This window comes from Cavia porcellus, unplaced genomic scaffold (assembly GCF_034190915.1).
Source record: "Cavia porcellus strain 051 isolate PalLab524CR breed Dunkin Hartley unplaced genomic scaffold, mCavPor4.1 scaffold_15, whole genome shotgun sequence".
In the NCBI taxonomy this organism is placed as follows: Eukaryota; Metazoa; Chordata; class Mammalia; order Rodentia; family Caviidae; genus Cavia; species Cavia porcellus.
In genome coordinates this window covers 60,026,643-60,046,408 of record NW_026947498.1, presented here as the reverse complement: position 1 = coordinate 60,046,408, position 19,766 = coordinate 60,026,643, and the positions used below count along the sequence as shown (strand labels likewise).

Sequence of the window (19,766 nt, the reverse complement as noted above, 5' to 3'; positions counted from 1 at the left end):
AATGGACTAAAGTTTTCTTTCTTAAGCTTTGTTTTTCCCTCATGTCAAGTGTCTTTGGAAGTCCACTGTGACTGGGCCACCTAGACTTTTACCTACTTCTAGAACCACCTACAAAGATTGAAGGACAATAATTCTGATGCTCTCTCTTGCTGGACAATCATGAAGATGTGCTTTGAAATATTACTGCTAATACAATACCCAAATAGGCAGTATCCTGACCCACAAAACTAGAAGAAACAACCATCTGAAAAGTCACATCTGAAGGCCAGCGAAGGCCCACCAGATGGGGACAAAGAGGCAGCTATAATACAGGGTTTCCCTGAAGTAAAAGACTGTAACAACAGAGCAAGACATGCCAACTATCTTCCTTAAAGAAAGCACTTTATTTTCCATTTTAATAACCTGGTCACAAGACATTGTTTTATGTACAGAAATGGCAGTTATTTGTAAAATCTCCAGTTAAAAGGCTTTGAGTCTGTCTTGGGTGATAAGAGAATATGAATACAAGTATAAAAACAGTGCAAAATGTTTATCCCTCAGCCTCCAGATTAGCTCTGAAAAAAACCCTTTAATGCCGTTGGACCCGTTACATTAAATATTGAATTTAATATCTAATAATTAAGCCTTAACAACTGAAGCCATCAAATCACTCCGACCATAAAATCACAAGTTGGGCGCTCAAGCTCTGTGGTATCTTGTCAGTGGCTCCACCTGAAGGAACATACAATTTTAGTTGCATCAGTAATTAGAATTTCTAGCTCTGGTTTTAAAGCTTTGACTTTTGAATATGAGTTTCTGGAGGTGAAAGATGCCATCAGGAAGGTTAAGTACTAATAAGTCGCGAGCCCAACAACCTCAACAGCCTCTAAGCAATCAGTCTCCATTAACCATGAAGTCCTGGCCTGCTGCTCAGCCTACAGTGCAATACTCAGTGCCAGCCGAAGCATGGAAAGTGGGCCTTAGCAGCAGGATTAAATTTAGCTGATTCTGCAAAAAGTTGATATTGATCACAGCAAATATCTACAGGAACATACCGAATTTATTTTTGTTAAGCTTAGCATGGCTTTCATTCACCCCTGCCTTGTCTTGCAGTATGTAATATCAAATGGCACACGTGTCAAGGTGCTGAAGAAACTGGATTCCCATAGCTGCCTCAAGCAGAAGTCTTATCATCCATTGCTTATTTGAGAAAATTCTCCTTTTTTTTTTCGGTACCGGGGATCGAAAAATCCTCCTTTTCAAAATCCAGGTTACCAAAATATGGCTAAAATGAAGTTAAGTTATATAACGCTACTTATTTAAAGAGATTCTTAAATCTCACAAACATTAATTTTTTTTTTTTTCTTGAGACAGGGTCTCTCTGCAGTTTGAGCTGGCCTTGAACTCACTTTGTGGCCCAGGTTGGTCTCAAACTTGCAAGGATACTCCTGCCTCAGCCTCCCAGATGCTGAGATTACAGGCATGTGCCACCATGCCCAGTTAAAACATTAATTTTTAAACATCTCAGTTAAAACTGTGCTTTTAGATGTTTTAATTTTGCTCCTGTTAGTTCAGCTTTATAATAAAAACATCTTACCCAAAGGAAGTCAGTCTGTGGAACAGATGCTCAGTGTTACATAGAACCTTATTGGCATTGTGTTTTCTGGCAGTGAAAGATTCTAATATAGAAAATTTTCTTTTACTAAAAATATTAGAAGTACTAAGGACTACTGCATAAGAGAAAGTTTATAGCGATCTTTCTGCTAGGCAGATGGTATGATGGAAGACAACAATCATTTTGTTCACCAAAGGAAAATACAACTTGGAGAACAAAGATCTGCAGTATCTTAAAAACAAACATGTATGTGGCAGAAGTGAAATAAGCAGCACATTGTCCTGAAAACACACTTAAGGCTTTACCTTAGCAACAGTCAGAGTAACCAGAGAAAAAGGCATTGTTCATTTGAGGGGCACCCAGCAAGAACCTGAGCACTTCGTGGGTCCCCTAAGACTCCTTTTAAGTATTCAAAGATTTTTTTCCTTTCATCCAATCTGACCTTTTAACTATTTCTCTCCTAAATCTTTCAAACAAACCCATTCTTCCCTCCTAGGACAGTACATAATGGCATGATAACAACATGACCAGTGAGAATGTAATACAGGTAATTTACTAAGCTCTACAGCAGTATGTTTCCTTACAGAGGCTGAGGATGAAATGGCCTGTTTGGAATCACATCGGGAGGGGGCCTGCATCTACGGCCGAGAGACCGCAGGGAAATTAACTGCCGCTGCCACCAGTTCATTCAGAGCAGACAGCTGATTCAGAGGCCTTGTCAAAGGTTCCACAGAAAGTTCTGCCTTCTGGAGAGAACCAAGCACTATCACAAAATTCTTCAAAAAGCTCTGGATGATAAAAGGTTCAAAAGTCTAGGCGTCTAGAATCTCTGCCAGGGAGTTGGCAGAGCCTATAAAATGATGCACTGAGCCCCCTTCCCTTTTTTCTTTTTGGTCCTTTTGGTTCAAATACTTCAAAAGGCTTTTTAGCCCTCAAAACCCAAACTCTTCCAGGTCTGAGCTTTCTTCTGTAAAGTGCCAAAATATGAGTTCTCAAGGAACTTAAAATAAGCACTGTAACTCCAATTGGTAAGAATAAAATGCAGGGGGGTCTTACCCAACCAATGCTGTTTCGGGGAGTTGTTATGAAGATGGTGAACCTTCCTGGTTCTCTGCAATGGCTCTGGCCGTTTCCTAAGACGCATCTTCATCACATCACATTTGGGTTGCTGTTAAAAACTGGGCAAGCTACAATTACTGACTACACTAATGTTTCTGTGTATTTTTATTATCAATTGCTAGAAACCAAAGTTGGCTAGTTAGCTGGCATTCAGGAGACATGAAAACTACTAATTTTTGCCTACATACGCTATCCTTGACATTATTGCTACTTATCTAAAAATCTACAGAGAAAAAAACGGGGGATACCGGCGCCAACTTTAAGTCTGAGTGAACACTTGACTCTGGGCCAAGGAGCGGGCATGACTGGGGAAACCACAGCGTCTGCTCCCGTCTCCAGGCTTAACTCCTTGCCTTGTCTCAGTGGAATACGGAGCCTATTGTTCATTAAACAGTTCATCTCTGCGAGAGCAATGACAAGAGTGAATAAGAAATGTGACAACTGTGGTAAGGACAGCCCCACTTAGTGGAGAGATTAGGGGTGGTGTTAGCTACAGAGAGAAGTGCAGGAAATAGCAGTATTTCCTCTCAACCCTTAAGAATCCATTGCTAAAGCAGCATGCACAGAATGACAGAAAAGGCTTGCAATATTTCCAATAAGCCAAGGAAAACTTAAGGATTCATGAACTGTCTTTGGGATTGTAGAATAGTACATGTATGAAACCAAACATTTCAAGAGGGTGTTTTTTCTGCATCTGAAACTCCTTCATTTTAATTCTGGGGCAGAATAGCCCACTCTATATAAATATGTAATCCTTCATATATTTTCAGTTTTGAGACATGATTAAAGTAACAGCTTGTTATTTGGGAAAGAATAAGAGAAGAATAGTAATCCATTAATCCATGGAAATCGCATACCCTGTTCTTTCTCTCCTGGTGAGCTACTTTTATGTAAGGAAGGTGAATGAGAATAATATGCAACTTAAGTGGGAAGGTGTCAATCAATGCTTCTGACAAAGTTCATGCCAGAATAATGTGAGTGCCACAAGACTGATTTTTTGCAATTTAGTGCTATAAAATGACAGCATTTGAATTACATGAACCAAAAAATCAAGCCCTTGATATTAACTAGCCTCCCTAGCCAGGAGAGGGATTAAAGTGTTCCCGGAGGAGTGTCCCCTTGCAGCCGCCACCACAGTGTGCTAGCACCTTACCAAGTGAAGCACAGAAAGAGGAAAACCACGAATGCCTCCTGGAGTCTGTTACAGTAGATCCAAAAGAATACATGAAGCAGGAAAGTAAGGTCTGAGTTCCTGACTACTTGGTATTACGCTTCATCACTGTAACCAACTGTCCTTTCAGGGTCAGGTGACTAGTCAACCATGTAACCACACCCTAACTGTAAGAGTAGTTACAATACTTAGGGAGCAACCCCCTCGGCTGTACAATATGGTATATGCTGAAATCTAATGACCCTGATAAAACTGCCTTCAGTATTCAGACCTACAAACATTTTCCCCTCAGTCTTGGGATTTCCTAGTAATACTTCATACCTCCAGTGTTTGCCTCATCCCTCCCTTGATCCTCACGCTGGCTCTGAGGTCCAGGACAGGCATCAATACCCCGCATTACAGATGAACCTGAGACTTTAGAGAGTGACTCAACGAAGGGTCACATGGCTATTAATAATTGAAAGAGGGATTAGAAACAATCCTAATCCAAAACTCTTCCCCCATACTAATGGACAAGAATTGCTTCTATCAATCTGTGCATTAGTATTTCACATCCTTTTCAAATTCTGGTGACTGAATCAATTAATAAGGTGACTAGAAAGAAATGGCTCTACTTTTACAACTTCAATATAAAAAATTCTCCAGTTGTGAAATCAGAAAACTTCACGTCAGTCCAGTCTCCAAACCTGAGCATGGCCCTGTAATGCCTGCGGGAAACCGGGGATAGCAGCGAACATTCGGTGTGGTGGAGAGGCGTGGAGGCAGAAGCTGCCCTCAGAGCTGCACGGAAGGCACTTCAGACAATGTCCTCGGCAGGGTGGTGCAATGTACTCGTGCCCAGGGTGGAAAACTGGTGCCAGTTCCGCAGGAAGCCCCTGTTATACTGGCCTGTGTCCACGATGAGCCCCCAGAGGAGCCGGCGCCCAGTCTTCTGCCGAAGGGCCTGCTGAACTTCCCTCTCGGTCACGTTATAGCTGATGTTTATCAGCTGTATCAGGAAGATGTAGGCCATGCCCGCAGTGATGGTCACAGAGTACCACACACAGGTGAAGGACAGAGCTGAGCTGTGAAGGGGAAAAGGCAGTCAGAGCTGCTGCTGTCTTTGTCACATCCACAATGCTGTCATCACCCACACATTTCAGTACTAGGGTTTAAACCCAGAGCCTTCACTCTAAACTATATATCCTGGCTCTTTTTTACTGTTTGACACAGGATCTCTTTAAGTCACTAACTGGCCCAGGCTGCACTAAAACCTGTGATTCTCCTGCTTCAGCCTCACAGAGTGCTAGTATTACAACGTATGCCACATCTAGTTATACTTTTTACTTTTATTAAAGACTTACATATCTTTTCCATCTTCTAAACTGGAGGATACTTTATCCTCAAAATGCCAATCAACAACCAGATTAAACTTAATTATAAGAATCAACATACTGTGCCTCTTATTGGTGCCTCTTTTTTTTTTTTTTTTTTTTTTTTATTTTTTCTTTTTTGCCTTTTTCTTTTTTTTTTTTATCGGTACCGGGGATCAAACTCAGGACTGCCTGTTTGCAAGGAAGGTGCTTATGCCGCTGAGCTAAATCCCCAGCCCCTTGGTGCCTTGTTGGGAGCCGCAGCCCCGAGCCCGGTCGCCTCACTTGGCGGACGTGAGGCCTGTAGTAAAGAGTGAGGCCTGAGGTAGATTACCCCTCCCATCGAATATGTTAGTTTCCTGCTTACCGCGTAAACAACCCGCTCAACAATATAGTCTGCCTGGCAACTGATGATGTTAGCCAATCAGCTTGCCTTGCTTACTTTAACATGATTGGACACTGTACCCGTATATATACCGGTGCCACCCCTGGGCGAAAGTAGAAGCCAGATAAAAGCCCAAAAGTAGAAGCCCAGAAGGAGCCGCGGAGAGCGGACCGGTAGAGGCTTTGGGGCAGACTGAAGCACAAAAGGAGCCGCGGGGAGCGGACCAGAGGAGGCTTCAGCTGGGAGAACCCAGGGCAGGCTGTACGGAGAAGAAAAATAAAAAGAAAAGGTTGTCCACTACCAGACTGTGTCGTGTGTCCTTCCTGCCGGCCGGGAGCGGACATCGACATTTGGTGGCCCGTACGGGGACTGATCACCCCCGCGACGTGGAAGTGGACAACGCTCCAGTACAGAGCTGCGAGACAGGTGAGTTGGGGATAAGCCTGGGCTCTGGGTGGCGCGCACCTACAGGGCTTTTAGACTCCCCTCAGGCTCACGCGTAAGTGGCGGATTCCTTGGGCCTCACGCGGTGAGTAACATATTAAAAAATGGGAAACATGCTAGGTAGCGGCACTAAGAGCGAGGGTGGTTGTGGAGAAAGCTCTCAAGAGCTTACAAAAGTACGCAGGGTATCTGAGCAGGCCCAGTCAGGGAGCTCCCGAGAGGGGTCCGTTAAGGGGAACAAGGATGCTAAGGAGGAGGACGGGGCTCTAGCCTCGGAGTCGTCTGACTCCGAGGACGAGGGAAAGTTGAATGGCAGGGAGGCCAAAGAGACCAGCTGTCAGGAGCCTAAGTCGCTCAATAAGGAGTCGCAGGGTTCTTTTCCAGCGTCACGCCGCAAATTGCGCTCTGCTCAACCTGGTCTGCGGAGGAGTAGAGAGCTCCTGAGTGCGCCCCGGCGCGAGAGGGAGGCGGTCCCTCGCCACGAGGCGGCCACCTGGGAGCTCCCTCCCCTTTCGCCAGAACAGGAAGTGATGCACGGGCCCCCATTTTCCGCCCAATCACGGCCGCCGTCTTATGCTCCGCCGCCGGCGGGTCGGTATTTTTACAGGCGGCTTTGGCAGGGGGGACGCTTGTCTCATGAGGTACATCCACCTGGGATAGATAGTGGCCCCTACGAGATATTTCCTGTACAAGTAGCTATGGGCCAGGGACGCAATGTATGGGAGCCTTTTGAGATAAAGCAGATTAGAGAACTTAAAAATGCAGTTACAACCTTTGGGCCGACTGCGCCTTACACCATTGCCATGCTGGAGAATCTGTCTTCTGGGCCCCTCACCCCCGCGGACTGGATTCAGCTGGCAAAGGCCTGTCTGCCCTCGGGCAGTTACCTGGATTGGCGAGCCTGGTATGCAGAGTTCTCTGCCGAGCAGGCTGAAAAAAACGCCAATCGAGGAAACCGGGGGTGGAACAAGGAAATGCTTATGGGAGAAGGTCGGCACGCTGATGACCAGGCCCAGTTCCCCGGCGCTGTCTATGAGCAAATCAATGCCATAGGGCTCCGCGCCTGAAAACAGGTAAGTGGTGCCAGAACAGCCTCCTTGTGTCTTTCAAAAATAATTCAGGGTACCACAGAGCCATTTGTTGACTTTGTGGCCCAAATGCAAGATGCTGCCGATAAGATATTTTCTGATCCGGGAGTGGCTCGACCGCTGGTAAGGCAGCTGATTTTCGAACAGTGTACAAAGGAGTGCAAGGCAGCGATAGCTCCTCATAAGAACAAGGACCTCAATGCCTGGATTAGGATATGCAGAGAGATAGGGGGGCCGCTCTCCAACTCGGGAGTGGCTGCTCTCCTGGCCGCGGCTGTACAGCAGAGGGGACCTCGCGGGTTAGAAGGGGAATATAAGGCTAAAGGGTGTTTTGCCTGCGGGGAGCCAGGACACATTAAACGTCACTGCCCAAACAATGCAGATGCTAGGCCTCGCCCTAGGAATGAAAAACCATATGTTTGTGGGCGATGCAAAAAGGGATCACACAAAGCTGAGGAGTGTAGGTCGGTCTTTGATGCTCAGGGCAACCATATTTGTGGACAAGATGCTAGAGAGCCAAAAAACGGCCAGAGGGGGCCCCCTTCACAGACGGGCCCCCGCCCCAGAGACAGGACAGCTCAGGGTGGCAGCCTTCAACAAGGGCCACCCCTGGGTCAGCAGGTGTGGACCTCAGTGTCGCCTCCAGACTTATATGGGTGTTCATCTTGTCATTTGTCACTCAGCACCCTATAATTTTTCCAAAGGTTACTGCCTCTGAGCCATTAGTCCCAGCAACTACAATATACACAGATGGCTCTAAGATGGGGATAGGCGCCTATGTGATCCTAGGCAAGCCCCCGGTTACCATACAATTTAAACCAGATCAGCCTCAGGTGGTAGAACTGCAGATCGTTAAAATGATTCTTGAACGGTTCTCAGAGGCCATTAACATTGTCTCCGATTCTAGGTATGTGGTCAATGCTATGCAAGTGCTTGAGACTGCCGGTTTAATTAGATCCACTTCCACAGTGGCTGGGCTGTTCCTGTCTATCCAGACATTGCTTCAAAACAGACACCATAAGGTCTTCACCACCCACATAAGAGCACATACATCCCTGCCAGGGCCTATGGCACAGGGGAATGCGGCTGCTGACACTGCCACTCGCCCGTTATGGATTTTTACCTTACTAACACCAATCGAGCGAGCCCGTGCCTTCCATGATAAATTTCATGTTAATGCCAGGACACTAGCAAACCATTTCCATGTTTCTAGAGCAGATGCACGAGATATCGTGCGACTATGTGACTCCTGTGCCACATACAAACCTGCCATACCGATGGGAGTAAACCCTCGAGGTTTGATCCCTGGTGATGTTTGGCAGATGGACATCACACATATACAGGAGTTTAAAACTCTTAAATATGTTCATGTTTCCACAGACACCTGTTCTCACGTCATATTCGCAACAGCAGAAACAGGTGAAAAAGTGTCTAATGTGATCAATCATTGCCTGGCAGCTTGGGCCGCATGGGGCAAACCAAAAATATTAAAAACTGATAATGGACCAGCCTATATAGGCAAAGCTTTCAATGAGTTCTGCAAAATGATGGAGGTTCAATTAAAACATGGTATCCCATACAATCCCCAAGGTCAAAAAATCATTGAGAGGGCTCATAAAAGCCTCAAATAAATTTTACAAAAACAAAAAGGGGGAGTAGGCCAAGGCCTGGCCCCAAAGGCACGATTATCCATGGCACTATTCACACACAATTTTTTAAATTTAAATAATGATAATCGCTCCCCAGCTGTGGAGCACTGCAACCCTTCCCCCAACCATAAAGGGTGGGTGAAGTGGAAAGATGTCCTGACAGGACAATGGATGGGCCCGGATCCGGTAATCAGCTGGAACCGAGGCGCGGTTTGTGTTTTCCCACAGGAATCGGGACGAGAACCACTGTGGATACCGGAGAGACTGACACGGGCAACAAAGCCCTCGACTGAAGATCAGACCTGCCCTACTGGAGATCCATCACAGACCAACCAACAAGATAAATAAAAATAGCGGTAGCCCAAAATGGACAAGAAGATCCTCAGGCATATGCATGGCTTGCTCAATTGGCCCACGACCGAGTCTAGATATGGCGGGCATCCCTCATTCTCCTCCATAAGGTGACAATACACAGCAGGGTAGGTGAGTCAATGACGGGTAAGAGCGTGCCTCCCCAGCACGACTCGACCTAAGCCAGGCCCTACCCCATCCTGCACGTAAGCCGCTGGACTGTTAGATGCTGCCCAGGTCTAAATTTCTCTCCGAGGGGATTTCTTTACAGAGAGAGAATGAGTGCAAGCTTGTGTGCATCCAGGTTCCGTCCAGTTTGTGCCTGGCCCTAGAAAAAGGACGAGGGCCTCAGGGCCTTGGCAGACCATGGGACGGCCGACCAGGGTCTAAGCCAAGGACCTACGGTGGGCCTACGCATAGGGCATAAGCCTCTGCACCCAGTCCAGGAAGGGCTACGATGCGCACATTCATAAAAAATAAAAAAGGGGGAGATGTTGGGAGCCGCAGCCCCGAGCCCGGTCGCCTCACTTGGCGGACGTGAGGCCTGTAGTAAAGAGTGAGGCCTGAGGTAGATTACCCCTCCCATCGAATATGTTAGTTTCCTGCTTACCGCGTAAACAACCCGCTCAACAATATAGTCTGCCTGGCAACTGATGATGTTAGCCAATCAGCTTGCCTTGCTTACTTTAACATGATTGGACACTGTACCCGTATATATACCGGTGCCACCCCTGGGCGAAAGTAGAAGCCAGATAAAAGCCCAAAAGTAGAAGCCCAGAAGGAGCCGCGGAGAGCGGACCGGTAGAGGCTTTGGGGCAGACTGAAGCACAAAAGGAGCCGCGGGGAGCGGACCAGAGGAGGCTTCAGCTGGGAGAACCCAGGGCAGGCTGTACGGAGAAGAAAAATAAAAAGAAAAGGTTGTCCACTACCAGACTGTGTCGTGTGTCCTTCCTGCCGGCCGGGAGCGGACATCGACAGTGCCTCTTTTTTTTTAATGTGCTGTAGAACAGCAAGGGCTGTTTTTTACATTTTGTATCCTCCACACAACCACCACTTGCTTGATATAATGGCACTCAACATATTTGTTAAATGAGTAATTCCTCATTGTGTCTAACTCAGGAGACAACCAAGTTGCCGGGAGATGATGATCCCTGAAAAACTGGTGGCTGAACCTAGGAACAGATTAAGTTTTAGTTTCCTTTCTTTTTCAGTTCAAGCTGACAAACACAAAGGTGATAACAACTCCCAACACAAAAGCCCTTCACTTAGATCTGTAGGAAACCATAACACATAAAACCAGTTTCCTAGAGGGCAGGGAAGCACCTATTAGGCTGCTATGAGACCATGAGGAGGGTCTGCTGCTTAGTACCTGCCATTTCATTATGTTCACTCAGACATTTACAAATGTAGTTGAAAACAAATCCACTAGTAAAGCTGAAAAACACTTCAGAGAGGATTACATCCAGTAACCTTCACCACACAGATGAAGGTGACATGAATCCTTTGCACAGCGTAGGGCCATGTTCTAATCTGGAACAGTCACCGTAGTACTGGCCAAGTATTTCACAACCAACTAGCCTCTCCACATGTCTAGGAAAGAATCTCAACCCCATTAGGAGGACCAGTCTATTTTAACGATGCCCATCTCAATCTAGGATGGCAGTGAGATCTGTCAGTGGACTAACAAAAAAAAAAAAAAAACACCACCCAGGGGTGCTAAGCAGAGAAAGCAGGGCTGGTTCTGAAAATGAGGGGCCCAAAGAGGACTGAGCCACAGACACCACAGACCACCCATGTCAGAGAACAGTGCAGGAAAAGGATTAAAAACACGGGTGGGGCTGGGTGCAGGGGCCGTCAAGCATGCGGGCAGCCAGGCCATTTCTGAAGAATCAGCTTTTGCAGTTGTCTGGAAATCTTCGCAATCTATCAATGGGCCCCTACCTACCAGTGCCAAGGAAATCTGACCTAGATAACACAGTAATCGTGAGTAGTGGTTAAAAAAAGAAAAGTAGAACAGGAGCAAACATGAGAGGTAAGAAAGAAAAGCAAGGTTACAGAGATGGTGACCATTTCTCAAAGAGCCATGTTGCTGCCTTGGGCACACCAGTGGTCATCTGACTCCGGTATTCACCTGTTCTCCCTGACGACACTGGGGTCTATTTGTAAAACAGAGATGCCTCACTTAATGGTCAAATGATCTTTTTGGTATCATCCTAAACAATGCACATAATCACTGCACAGTTTCATTGGCAATGTCAGGGATACCCAGCATTCCCACAGTGGGTCTGCCGCATTCTGCCTAACCCTGCAGCCCCAGGTAACTTGTAGGACTTTGCTGGGCTTCCTGATTGTGGAATCCCATCTCACCTGTAATTTGAATAAACTCCGGGACAATAGAAGAGAGCTGTGAAGACACTTCTATCTCTACAAATGGTGTCCAAGGTGAGCGTTATTCCGTACACCGAAGTGAGCAAGAAGATCAGAAGGGCAAGTATAAATGCTTGATGGTTTGATTCTCCAACGCAGCTGTTTATCCTCAAAACAGCATGGGGGAGGCAGAAGCAAACATGTTTTTAAAAGATCTTTGTATTAATTCACATAATGAAAAAAGCTTTTAAAACAAGAATACTGTAATATGAACTTCAGTTATTAAAAAGTTCACTTATTTTTTTCAACTTCAGAGAATGAACAATTTGTCCACCAAGAGACACAATCTTCTATTTGCTGCTCTTTAGAGTGAAATTCTTATAATTTGGTTGAGAACAAGATTAAGTCATTACCTGGCTGACAAATACATATAAAATTTTATGTAAATTTGTGTTTGTGTGCTGGGAATTAAATTTATAACCTCGAGCATGCTAGGCATGCATTTCTCCACCAAGCTACATTTCCAGCCTCTCTTCCTGAATATCAGTAATATGCAGTTATTTTTGTTATCACCATGCTAAGGGAGATACATAGCAGACTTACGAAAATTTAAGAAATGATAAATCTGAGTATTACAGATACAGGAAAATATACGTTAAGTATGTAAAACAATAATATGGGGCCCAAGGAAATTGGAACCATGATACGGGGTGAAGAATAACTCAAAAATATTCAGGCCATAATTATGGTAAAAAAAAAAGTCCTGTTCACAGCCATTTGTGGTGCAGGCTATCCAGGGGGTGTCTCTAGCCCTTGTATCTCAGGAGCTTTGGTAAGCAGAGGTTCCCTTTTGGAGAGGCTCCAACGCCCTCTCAAGCCAGCATTTGTAAATGGGTTGGCACACATGGGAATAAATGAGGAGATGAAGAGATGGAACCTCATGGTCACTTGCACACCCTTCTGGCCTTTCCTGCACCATGGCCTCCCTTGTCCCCTCCTGAAGAGGCATGGCCAAGAAGCATAATTAATTGACTGTGACCACCATAAGAGCAATGGTGTTAACACACTCACTGCTTATAGTATTCACTTCTGAATAATTATCCTCCCTTTGGTCACTCCATTAAGCTGCAACGTTTTCTTTAAACCTTGTACTTTGTCTCCTATGGGCCTTAAGTGTCTTCCTTTGTCACTGGCCAGCTCGAAGTGCAAAAGGCCATTTCTCTGAAATAACTAAACAGTTCACTGGCAGTGCTTCAGCTCCATAACAGCAGAAGTTATGAGTAGCATCAAACATGATTTAGGGCTGGGGGTACATGCCTGTGATCCCAGCACTGTGTGAGGCTGAGGCAGAAAGATCACTGTGAATTTAAGGTCAGCATGCACTACATAGTGAGATCTTGTCCCAAAAGCAAAAAGAAACACAACAAAAAGTGATTAAGGATGTTTGCAAGAGGATTTAAATATATATATATATTAAATATATATATTATAAATAGGGAGGAACACTTTCCAAAGCTGTGCATTCAAAAGGAGCAGCACAGAGAGATATAATGACTTTAAAAAAAAAAAAAGAAAGAAAGAAATCATTCAACTCTATTAGAAGAAATGAAGAGCAGTTCAAAGAAAACCTGGGGAGCAAAACTTTTCTGTTATTCTCCCTCAGGAAATGACTGAAAGAACTAAATTTGTCAAATCCAAAAAACTGATGACTAAGTGGGAACATCCTAACAGCCCACAAATATCTGCAAGGTGTAAAGCTGGGAAAAAGAGAAATTTTAAGATAGCACAAAGACAGACAAAATATGGCTAGAGCTGTACGTGAATTTACACCTTCTAGGCCTCCAGACTTTTCCAACATACCAGACGCAGTGATGATCCATTCTCCTCACACAGATGCCACAGATCCGGCAATGCCACGCCCGGGCTGGTCGCACCAGCTGGCACTTGGCACACCAGTCCTCCTTTGCCTTGGTGGGGCTTCCGGCCGACACCCTGGAGGAGCTCTTAAGGTCATCCTTCACTGCGCGGCTATTGAGACTGCCCAAAGGATCTGCTCCAAGGAACCCTTTGGTCTTCTCCTGCCCTTTTTTGTTCAGGCATTCGATTTGGCTGCTGCTTAGGGATGTGGCATTGCTGGCGGGACTGCTGAGGTAGCCTGGATTCTTCTTGGCTCTGTACAAAGCGAAGAGTATCAGAAATAACCCGCAGGTGAGAACAGCCAGCTGAGTGGGCCCCACACGACCTCTGGGGACCACTTCCCGCAGGAACACATAGTACATGTAGCCTAGTGAGAACAGTCCAAGGCTCAGGAAAAACAAAGTCTGTTCTTTCCTTCTGTGGGTGAGGTAGTAGTACCACAGTGCCAGCACAGGAAGGGAGGTCAGAACCACTACCCCCAGGAGGAAATGCCAGGATGCCACGTGCAGGAAGCCAGGCAGAAGTACAAGTGGCGGGATGATGCTAATATTAATTTTTTTGGCTCCCCTAAGCCAAGGAATTCGGAGGCGATCAGAAATTGTATCCATGATTCTTTCACAAGTCTCTGGCTGTACTGATTTACACGTAAACCATCTATTCAGAAAGAGCACAAAGAGAAGGCACTTCATATAGGTTTGCTGAATTAAAAACTGTATAACACTGAATGCTAAACAAAAGGACAAATGATAAAACAGACCAAAGGCCAAGCATTTTACTTCCTTACTACTAAACATGAGCTTCTCTGATTCATTATCATTTTTTAATAAGAACAAAGATAATGTTTAGAAATTTAACAGTAAAGATCATTTCTTAAACACATAGGTATATATACATACCCCTTATGTAATGTTTAGACCTAGGTGGGTACATGATCAAAAAATTCACAATGTAGCTATGCAGACAACATAAGAATTTTTAAAATACTGCATAAATTACAAAGCAGCAAAAATCATCCACTGCATTTTTATGATGAAACAATGATCAGGAGGACTCAGAGAATGCTGGGTGGAATCATCAGCGGGATCTCAGTGAAAAAGATGTGATCTCTGCTTGACCTTGACCGCCGGTCACCTGTGAGCGGAGAGACACAACCCAGTGAAGAAAAATGGGACAAAACCTGTCAGGGGCCCAAGAGAGAAACCAGTCTAGTGGCAGCCTGGCTCTGCATAAGGAGAGGCAGAGAGAGAAACTAGTCAGGGTCTGGTAATTGGTGAAAAGAATGGTGCCTGTTGACTCTTTTTGCACACCTGGAATAAGCTACAGCGTACACAACTGTTTCTCCCTCAGTGTGCGTGTTAAACCTAACCCTAGTGCATTAGTGTTAGACGATGGTGCAGCCAGGACCCTGTACTTTCGGCTACTCAAGAGAATGGCTTCACAGCAACACAGTGAGACTCTATCACCCAAAAGGCAATAGTGAGACCCTGTCACCAAAAAGAACAGAGAACAAGGAGAAAGGGGGGGGGGGGGAAGAAAGGAGGGAAGAGGGAAGGAAGAAATAGATGAGGCCATTAGAAGATCAGGTCATGCATGAGACCAGACCCCCTGTGAATGGGATGAGCACCCTTGAAAAAGACCATAGGGGCTTATCCACTCTTCCCACAGGCAAGGGCGCAGCAAGAGAGCTCCTTCTATGAAGCAGAGGTGCCTTCACCAACCACCGTATATGCTGGAGCCTTGACCTTGATTTCCCAGCCTCCTACAACTGTGAGCAACAAATACCCTTCACTTATAAATTCCCCAGTCTAAGGTCTTTTGTATAGTAACTCAAAAAGACTAAGGCAGTTATTAATGCTAAATAGTGAGGCTGCAGCTTTAACAAAACCTAAACACATACAAGTGGTTTTGGAACATGGTAATGGGCAGAGGATGGAAATCCTTAGAAGTGCAACCTAAAAAAAAAGCCTTCACTCCTGTGAACAGACCATAAAGGGCAATTCTGGTGAGGGCTCATCAAGGAGCTAGCTACAGAGAAAGAATTCAGCAAGCACTGAAGACAGTGGTGGCAAACATACAGCATGCATATTTATCACTGGAAGCTCTGAAAGTTTTGCTATCACTGAATAGTTTCGCTATCCACACACAGATGAGGTACGGACTGTAGCAGCCATTCTGATGGGGTCTCCGTGGAAAGGAGCAGCATGGCTGGAACCTGCAGGAAAGGAGATCCTTGCTGGAAAAAGGCAAAGACTTTGGTTGAGTTGTATTCATGTCCTAGTGTCTTGCAGAAGGATATTCGGTGGAAGGAATCCTAAACAAAGAGTTCAAGGCACAGCATAGATTCTCTTAGGTGCTGTACTAAAATGTGAGAACAGAGATAACTTATTATCAAAACAGAAGGAGAAACTAGACTCAAAAAAGTTCTCAGCCTGCCCTGTTACAAGAAGTCAAAGGCCACCCATCCAAAGGGCACTTCTGTAAACAACAGTGACACCTAGACAGTGCTAACTCTCGTGGTGGAATGACTATCTCCATCTAGATTCCAGAGGATGCCACAGAGCCCCCACACAGAGACCAGCACTAAGGTGTGCCCAGTGGACCCACAAAGTGGGCAGTGGAGACACAGGCCAAGAGGGCTGTGGAGCCAGTCCCCAATATGTGATGCTAGCCAAGGAGTGCTGAGGGCATTTAACTCCAACCCATGAGAGCTGCAGTGTGCGCTGCATTAGAGGAAAAACCAGCACTGTCTCAGTGTGTCTGGAAGGGGAGACATCCAGCCAAGGAATGAGAATATCCTACTACTGTCCTTGAGGCATCTTAATTTATTTCACAGGTTCACAGTCAGGCAAAAATCTACCTCAGAATGAAATGTCCTTGAGTCTTACTCATATCTTATTTAGATGACAAGATTTAGACCACACTCTGGATTTACGATTTTCATGCTGATGCTGGAAGAAATAAACATTTCTGAGGCTGCTGGGATGGAATGATTGTATTTTGCATGTGTAGACATGAATCCTGGGGGCTAGGAGTAGAATGCTGGATAACCCATTCATAACTGAAACCTAAGCCTCAATGCAACAGTACTAAGAGGTGGAGTCTCAAGAGATGATTAGGTCGTAAGGACAGAAGCCTTCCTGAATCTTCCAGAGCCTTGATCCTAGGTTTCTCAGCCTCCAGAATTGCAAGGTACAAATTTCTGTTATTTATAAACTCCCTCCTTTCAGGTGTTTTGGTATAGCAGCCTGAATACACCAGGACAGCCTTGTAAGAAAAGACACTTTAAGATAACTTTGATTTTGGATGTTTTAAAAAGTAGGATTAGAACTTAGGAATGAATGGAAGATAATCACATGGGAGTTGTGCGGCGCAGCAGTGACAGTGGGATGCGGGAAGCTCCTCTCCAGAAGAACAGGGTCTGGAGAGAGCACAGGAGGGAACCAGCACAGCCCCGCTCAAGGTCTGGGAAGGAGAAACAGCAAAGCTAATGGAAGAGCTGTGGTATTGAGTGACTGCAGTTATGGAAAGAGCATCACTTCTCCATCGTTAGTGCAAAGTGCTCCATTTTCTCAGTGACAATTTTAGCCTAAGTCTAAAAACACCTATACTTAAAGATATCAGGAGGTCATGGTGGCTCATGCCTGTACTCTCAGTGCTGGGAAGGCTGAAGCAGGAGGATCACCGAGTATGAGACCAGCCTGGGCTTCACAGCATTTTCAAGGCCAGTCTGATGGACATATGGAGTCCCTGTCTCAAAAAAAAAAAAAAAAAAAAAAAAAACAGGCTATTTAAAAAAAAAAAAAAAGACTATCAACATGGTCAAGAAAGAATTACAAAGCAGTTATGAACGGTTTGTAGGAGTCTTGTAAGTACAAGATTGTGGAGATCCCCAGGGCATGCTTTTCATGGCTAGATTAATGCCTCAAGTTCTAAATCAACATTATTTGCAGGTGCAATGATTTTTTTTTTTTGACAATACTGGGGATTAAACTCAGGGATACTCTACTACAGAGCTATATCCCCACCCCATTTTTTGAGACAAAATACCACTAAATTGCCCAGTCTGGTCTCAGACTTCAATCTTCCTGCCTCGGCCTCCTCAGTAGCTGAGATTACAGCTGTACAGAGCAGCCTCGCACCACTGCATCCAGCTGCCAGAAGTAGTAGAAAAACCAAGTTACCAACATCCCTATTTTTCCCACAGGACAATTTTTAAATACATAGGCACTTATTTATATTATCAGTTTATTAGGGTTTGATGCAAAACTTGTTCAGTAATGTTAAAAATCATCTTTTTGCATAATTTTCATCACTAAAATAATGGTAAAGATAAATGCCCAATATGATCTCATTAAGATGGTATTGCTGCTCACTCTGAAAACAGTCAATCCATGGGAGATTCATGCTTTCTGGCTGCAACAGCAGGAAAATGATCTTTCAAGGCCAGGCCCTTTGGGACCAGGTGTGACCAATCCCAGGCAGTGAGTCTATAATGAAAGACCACTACAAACGCAAGAACTTTCTGGAACAAACATATCCATTTGTAACTTACAGATTCTGCTGGTTTATGTCTTTTATACATTGAACATGCCACTATCCCTTGATCTGTCTGTTCTCTCCATCACCTCTCTTTAAAGAAAAAATGGTAGCCTTCTAGTAAACTACGCTGGACAACTGTGCACTACAGCGTAATTTTTCTTTATAAAATCCTAATTCAATTGCCATACAAAACTCTCAATTTTAAATCCTTGGTTCTACTGAATCAAGATCGAATTCCAACGTTATGGATAGCAAAGCAGAAAGTACCTACGTATGGTAGTTCTCAAAAGGATGGGTGGGGTCAACATTAGGAAACGCTCTGTTCTTACCTATCACATCCTTCATCGAGATCTTGGCAATCACACAAACAGGCAGCCATGTGGTTCTTCTCCCCATTTCGATCTATGTACTCGCAGCAGCACAGGGGCTCTAATTCAGGTTCTTCCGTTTTCTTCTTCTTCATTGGCTTCATGCTGCCCTTCGGTTTCATACCAGTCACCATGAGATACAACTCACATCTTGTAAACACATCCACTCCTCTGATTAACGCCAACGCCTGAACAACTGAAAATGAGAAGAGGGGGAGGGGATCTCGTTTTCATAAGACATCATCAGACAAGGGGTCTCCAAGTCTCCTGTTCCCTGGCTGGGCAGGCACCGTCTGGGCTCCAACCGTTTCTATGGCAACAGCCGACCACGCGCCCCGGGACAGCAGGGCGCGGGCGGTGGGTTCATTCACCTGCTGGCGCGAGCCGGGCGGACCCAGCGGTCCCCGCCCAAGGCGAGGCGCGGTGGAAACTCAGCCTCCGGGGCGCGGGGAGGGACGAGGAATACTCCCTAGGACAGGTGGGTCTGCCCCGCAGCCGTGGCCGCCAACTGGCTCGGGCTCGCGCAAATGCCATCCGGCTCCCGGGAAGCCCCGAGGTCGCGGACCAGCCCCGCTCGCCCCCGCCCGGCGGGAGGACGTGGGCAGGCCTCTAGCGCCGCCCCGCCTGGAGAATGACCTTGGAGGGAAGTTACCTGTCCTCCCGACGGAGGTGCGGCTGCCGCCAAAGAGGCGGAGACCGAGGGGAGGAAGATCGGCTCCTCCAGGGCGCGGAAGCGTTCCCCGATCCCGGCGCCGCGAGGCTCGGGGCGTGACAGCCGGAGTCTCGGGACTGAGGCTCCGCTCGGCTGCACCCTCGCCGCCGCCGCCCACCTGTGACCATGGCCGGCCCCGGCCGGGCGGTGCGGCGCCCCCGCCCGCGGCCCCGGCCGGCTCGGCAGGTCGGCGCGTGCTTCCGGGTGCCCCGCCCCCGGCGCCGGGGAAGCCCGCCCGCCGGCACGTGCGCGCCCGCCCCGCCCCGCCCCGCCCCCCGCGGGAGTGCCGATTCCGGGAGCGCGGGGCTGGCCCAGCTCGACAGCCGCTGGTGCCTGCGGGCTGCGAGTGCACGTTCGAACCGGGTCAGCGTCCGAAGCCCCCGGGCTGCGGGCGAGGTGCGGAGACGGAAATACTGGAAGCTCGAGGATTTCTTACTACGTGGGACCGCGGGTCGCCAGCCTGCTCCCAGATGCCCGCAACAGGCGCTGTGGAGCTGGCACCGAGGTACCGCCCCCAAATTCACTTACCTTCCCTTAAAGGCGCATGCCTGCTCCCAGATCTGTTGATTCTCCAACTTGTTCATTCTCTTGATTTCTGGCGAAAAGCAGAAATTCTACCAGTAGGCCTCATTAGGATTTTTGTTCCAGTCTGCAAGTGTGAATCTTCTTTGGGTTTTATTTTTGTACACATTTTTACAGACTCATGTACA

At 46.4% G+C, this 19,766-nt stretch overlaps 1 protein-coding gene across 8 annotated transcripts; it reads right to left on the bottom strand.

Annotated features, from left to right (window-relative positions):
- Positions 1-364: 364 nt before the first annotated feature.
- Zdhhc23 (zinc finger DHHC-type palmitoyltransferase 23) lies at positions 365-19,757 on the bottom strand. Of its 8 annotated transcripts, none has more exons than XM_023564885.2 (5): positions 19,585-19,757; positions 18,306-18,540; positions 13,381-14,091; positions 11,521-11,688; positions 365-4,948 (listed from the first exon to the last, which is right to left on the bottom strand). In XM_023564885.2, the coding sequence occupies exons 2-5, from the start codon at positions 18,476-18,478 to the stop codon at positions 4,681-4,683; spliced, it is 1,320 nt and encodes a 439-aa protein (XP_023420653.1). In that variant the 5' UTR covers positions 18,479-18,540; positions 19,585-19,757; the 3' UTR covers positions 365-4,680. The 8 variants fall into 8 exon arrangements, with proteins under 8 accessions (XP_023420653.1, XP_003469258.2, XP_063081072.1 ...); XM_003469210.5 differs by lacking the exon at positions 19,585-19,757 and adding an exon at positions 19,493-19,555; XM_063225002.1 differs by lacking the exon at positions 19,585-19,757 and adding an exon at positions 18,997-19,260.
- Between the last annotated feature and the right edge of the window lie 9 nt (positions 19,758-19,766).

Excerpts from the sequence above, each read along its gene's own strand:
- Zdhhc23 (XM_013151785.3), bottom strand. The coding sequence starts at position 18,878 with ATGGCATTTGCGCGAGCCCGAGCCAGTTGGCGGCCACGGCTGCGGGGC. Across the intron at positions 11,689-13,380 it reads ATGGATCATCACTGCGTCTG|GATAAACAGCTGCGTTGGAG; the intron begins GTATGTTGGAAA and ends TGCTGTTTTGAG. Across the intron at positions 4,949-11,520 it reads GGAGTTTATTCAAATTACAG|CTCAGCTCTGTCCTTCACCT; the intron begins GTGAGATGGGAT and ends TCCCCTTCACAG.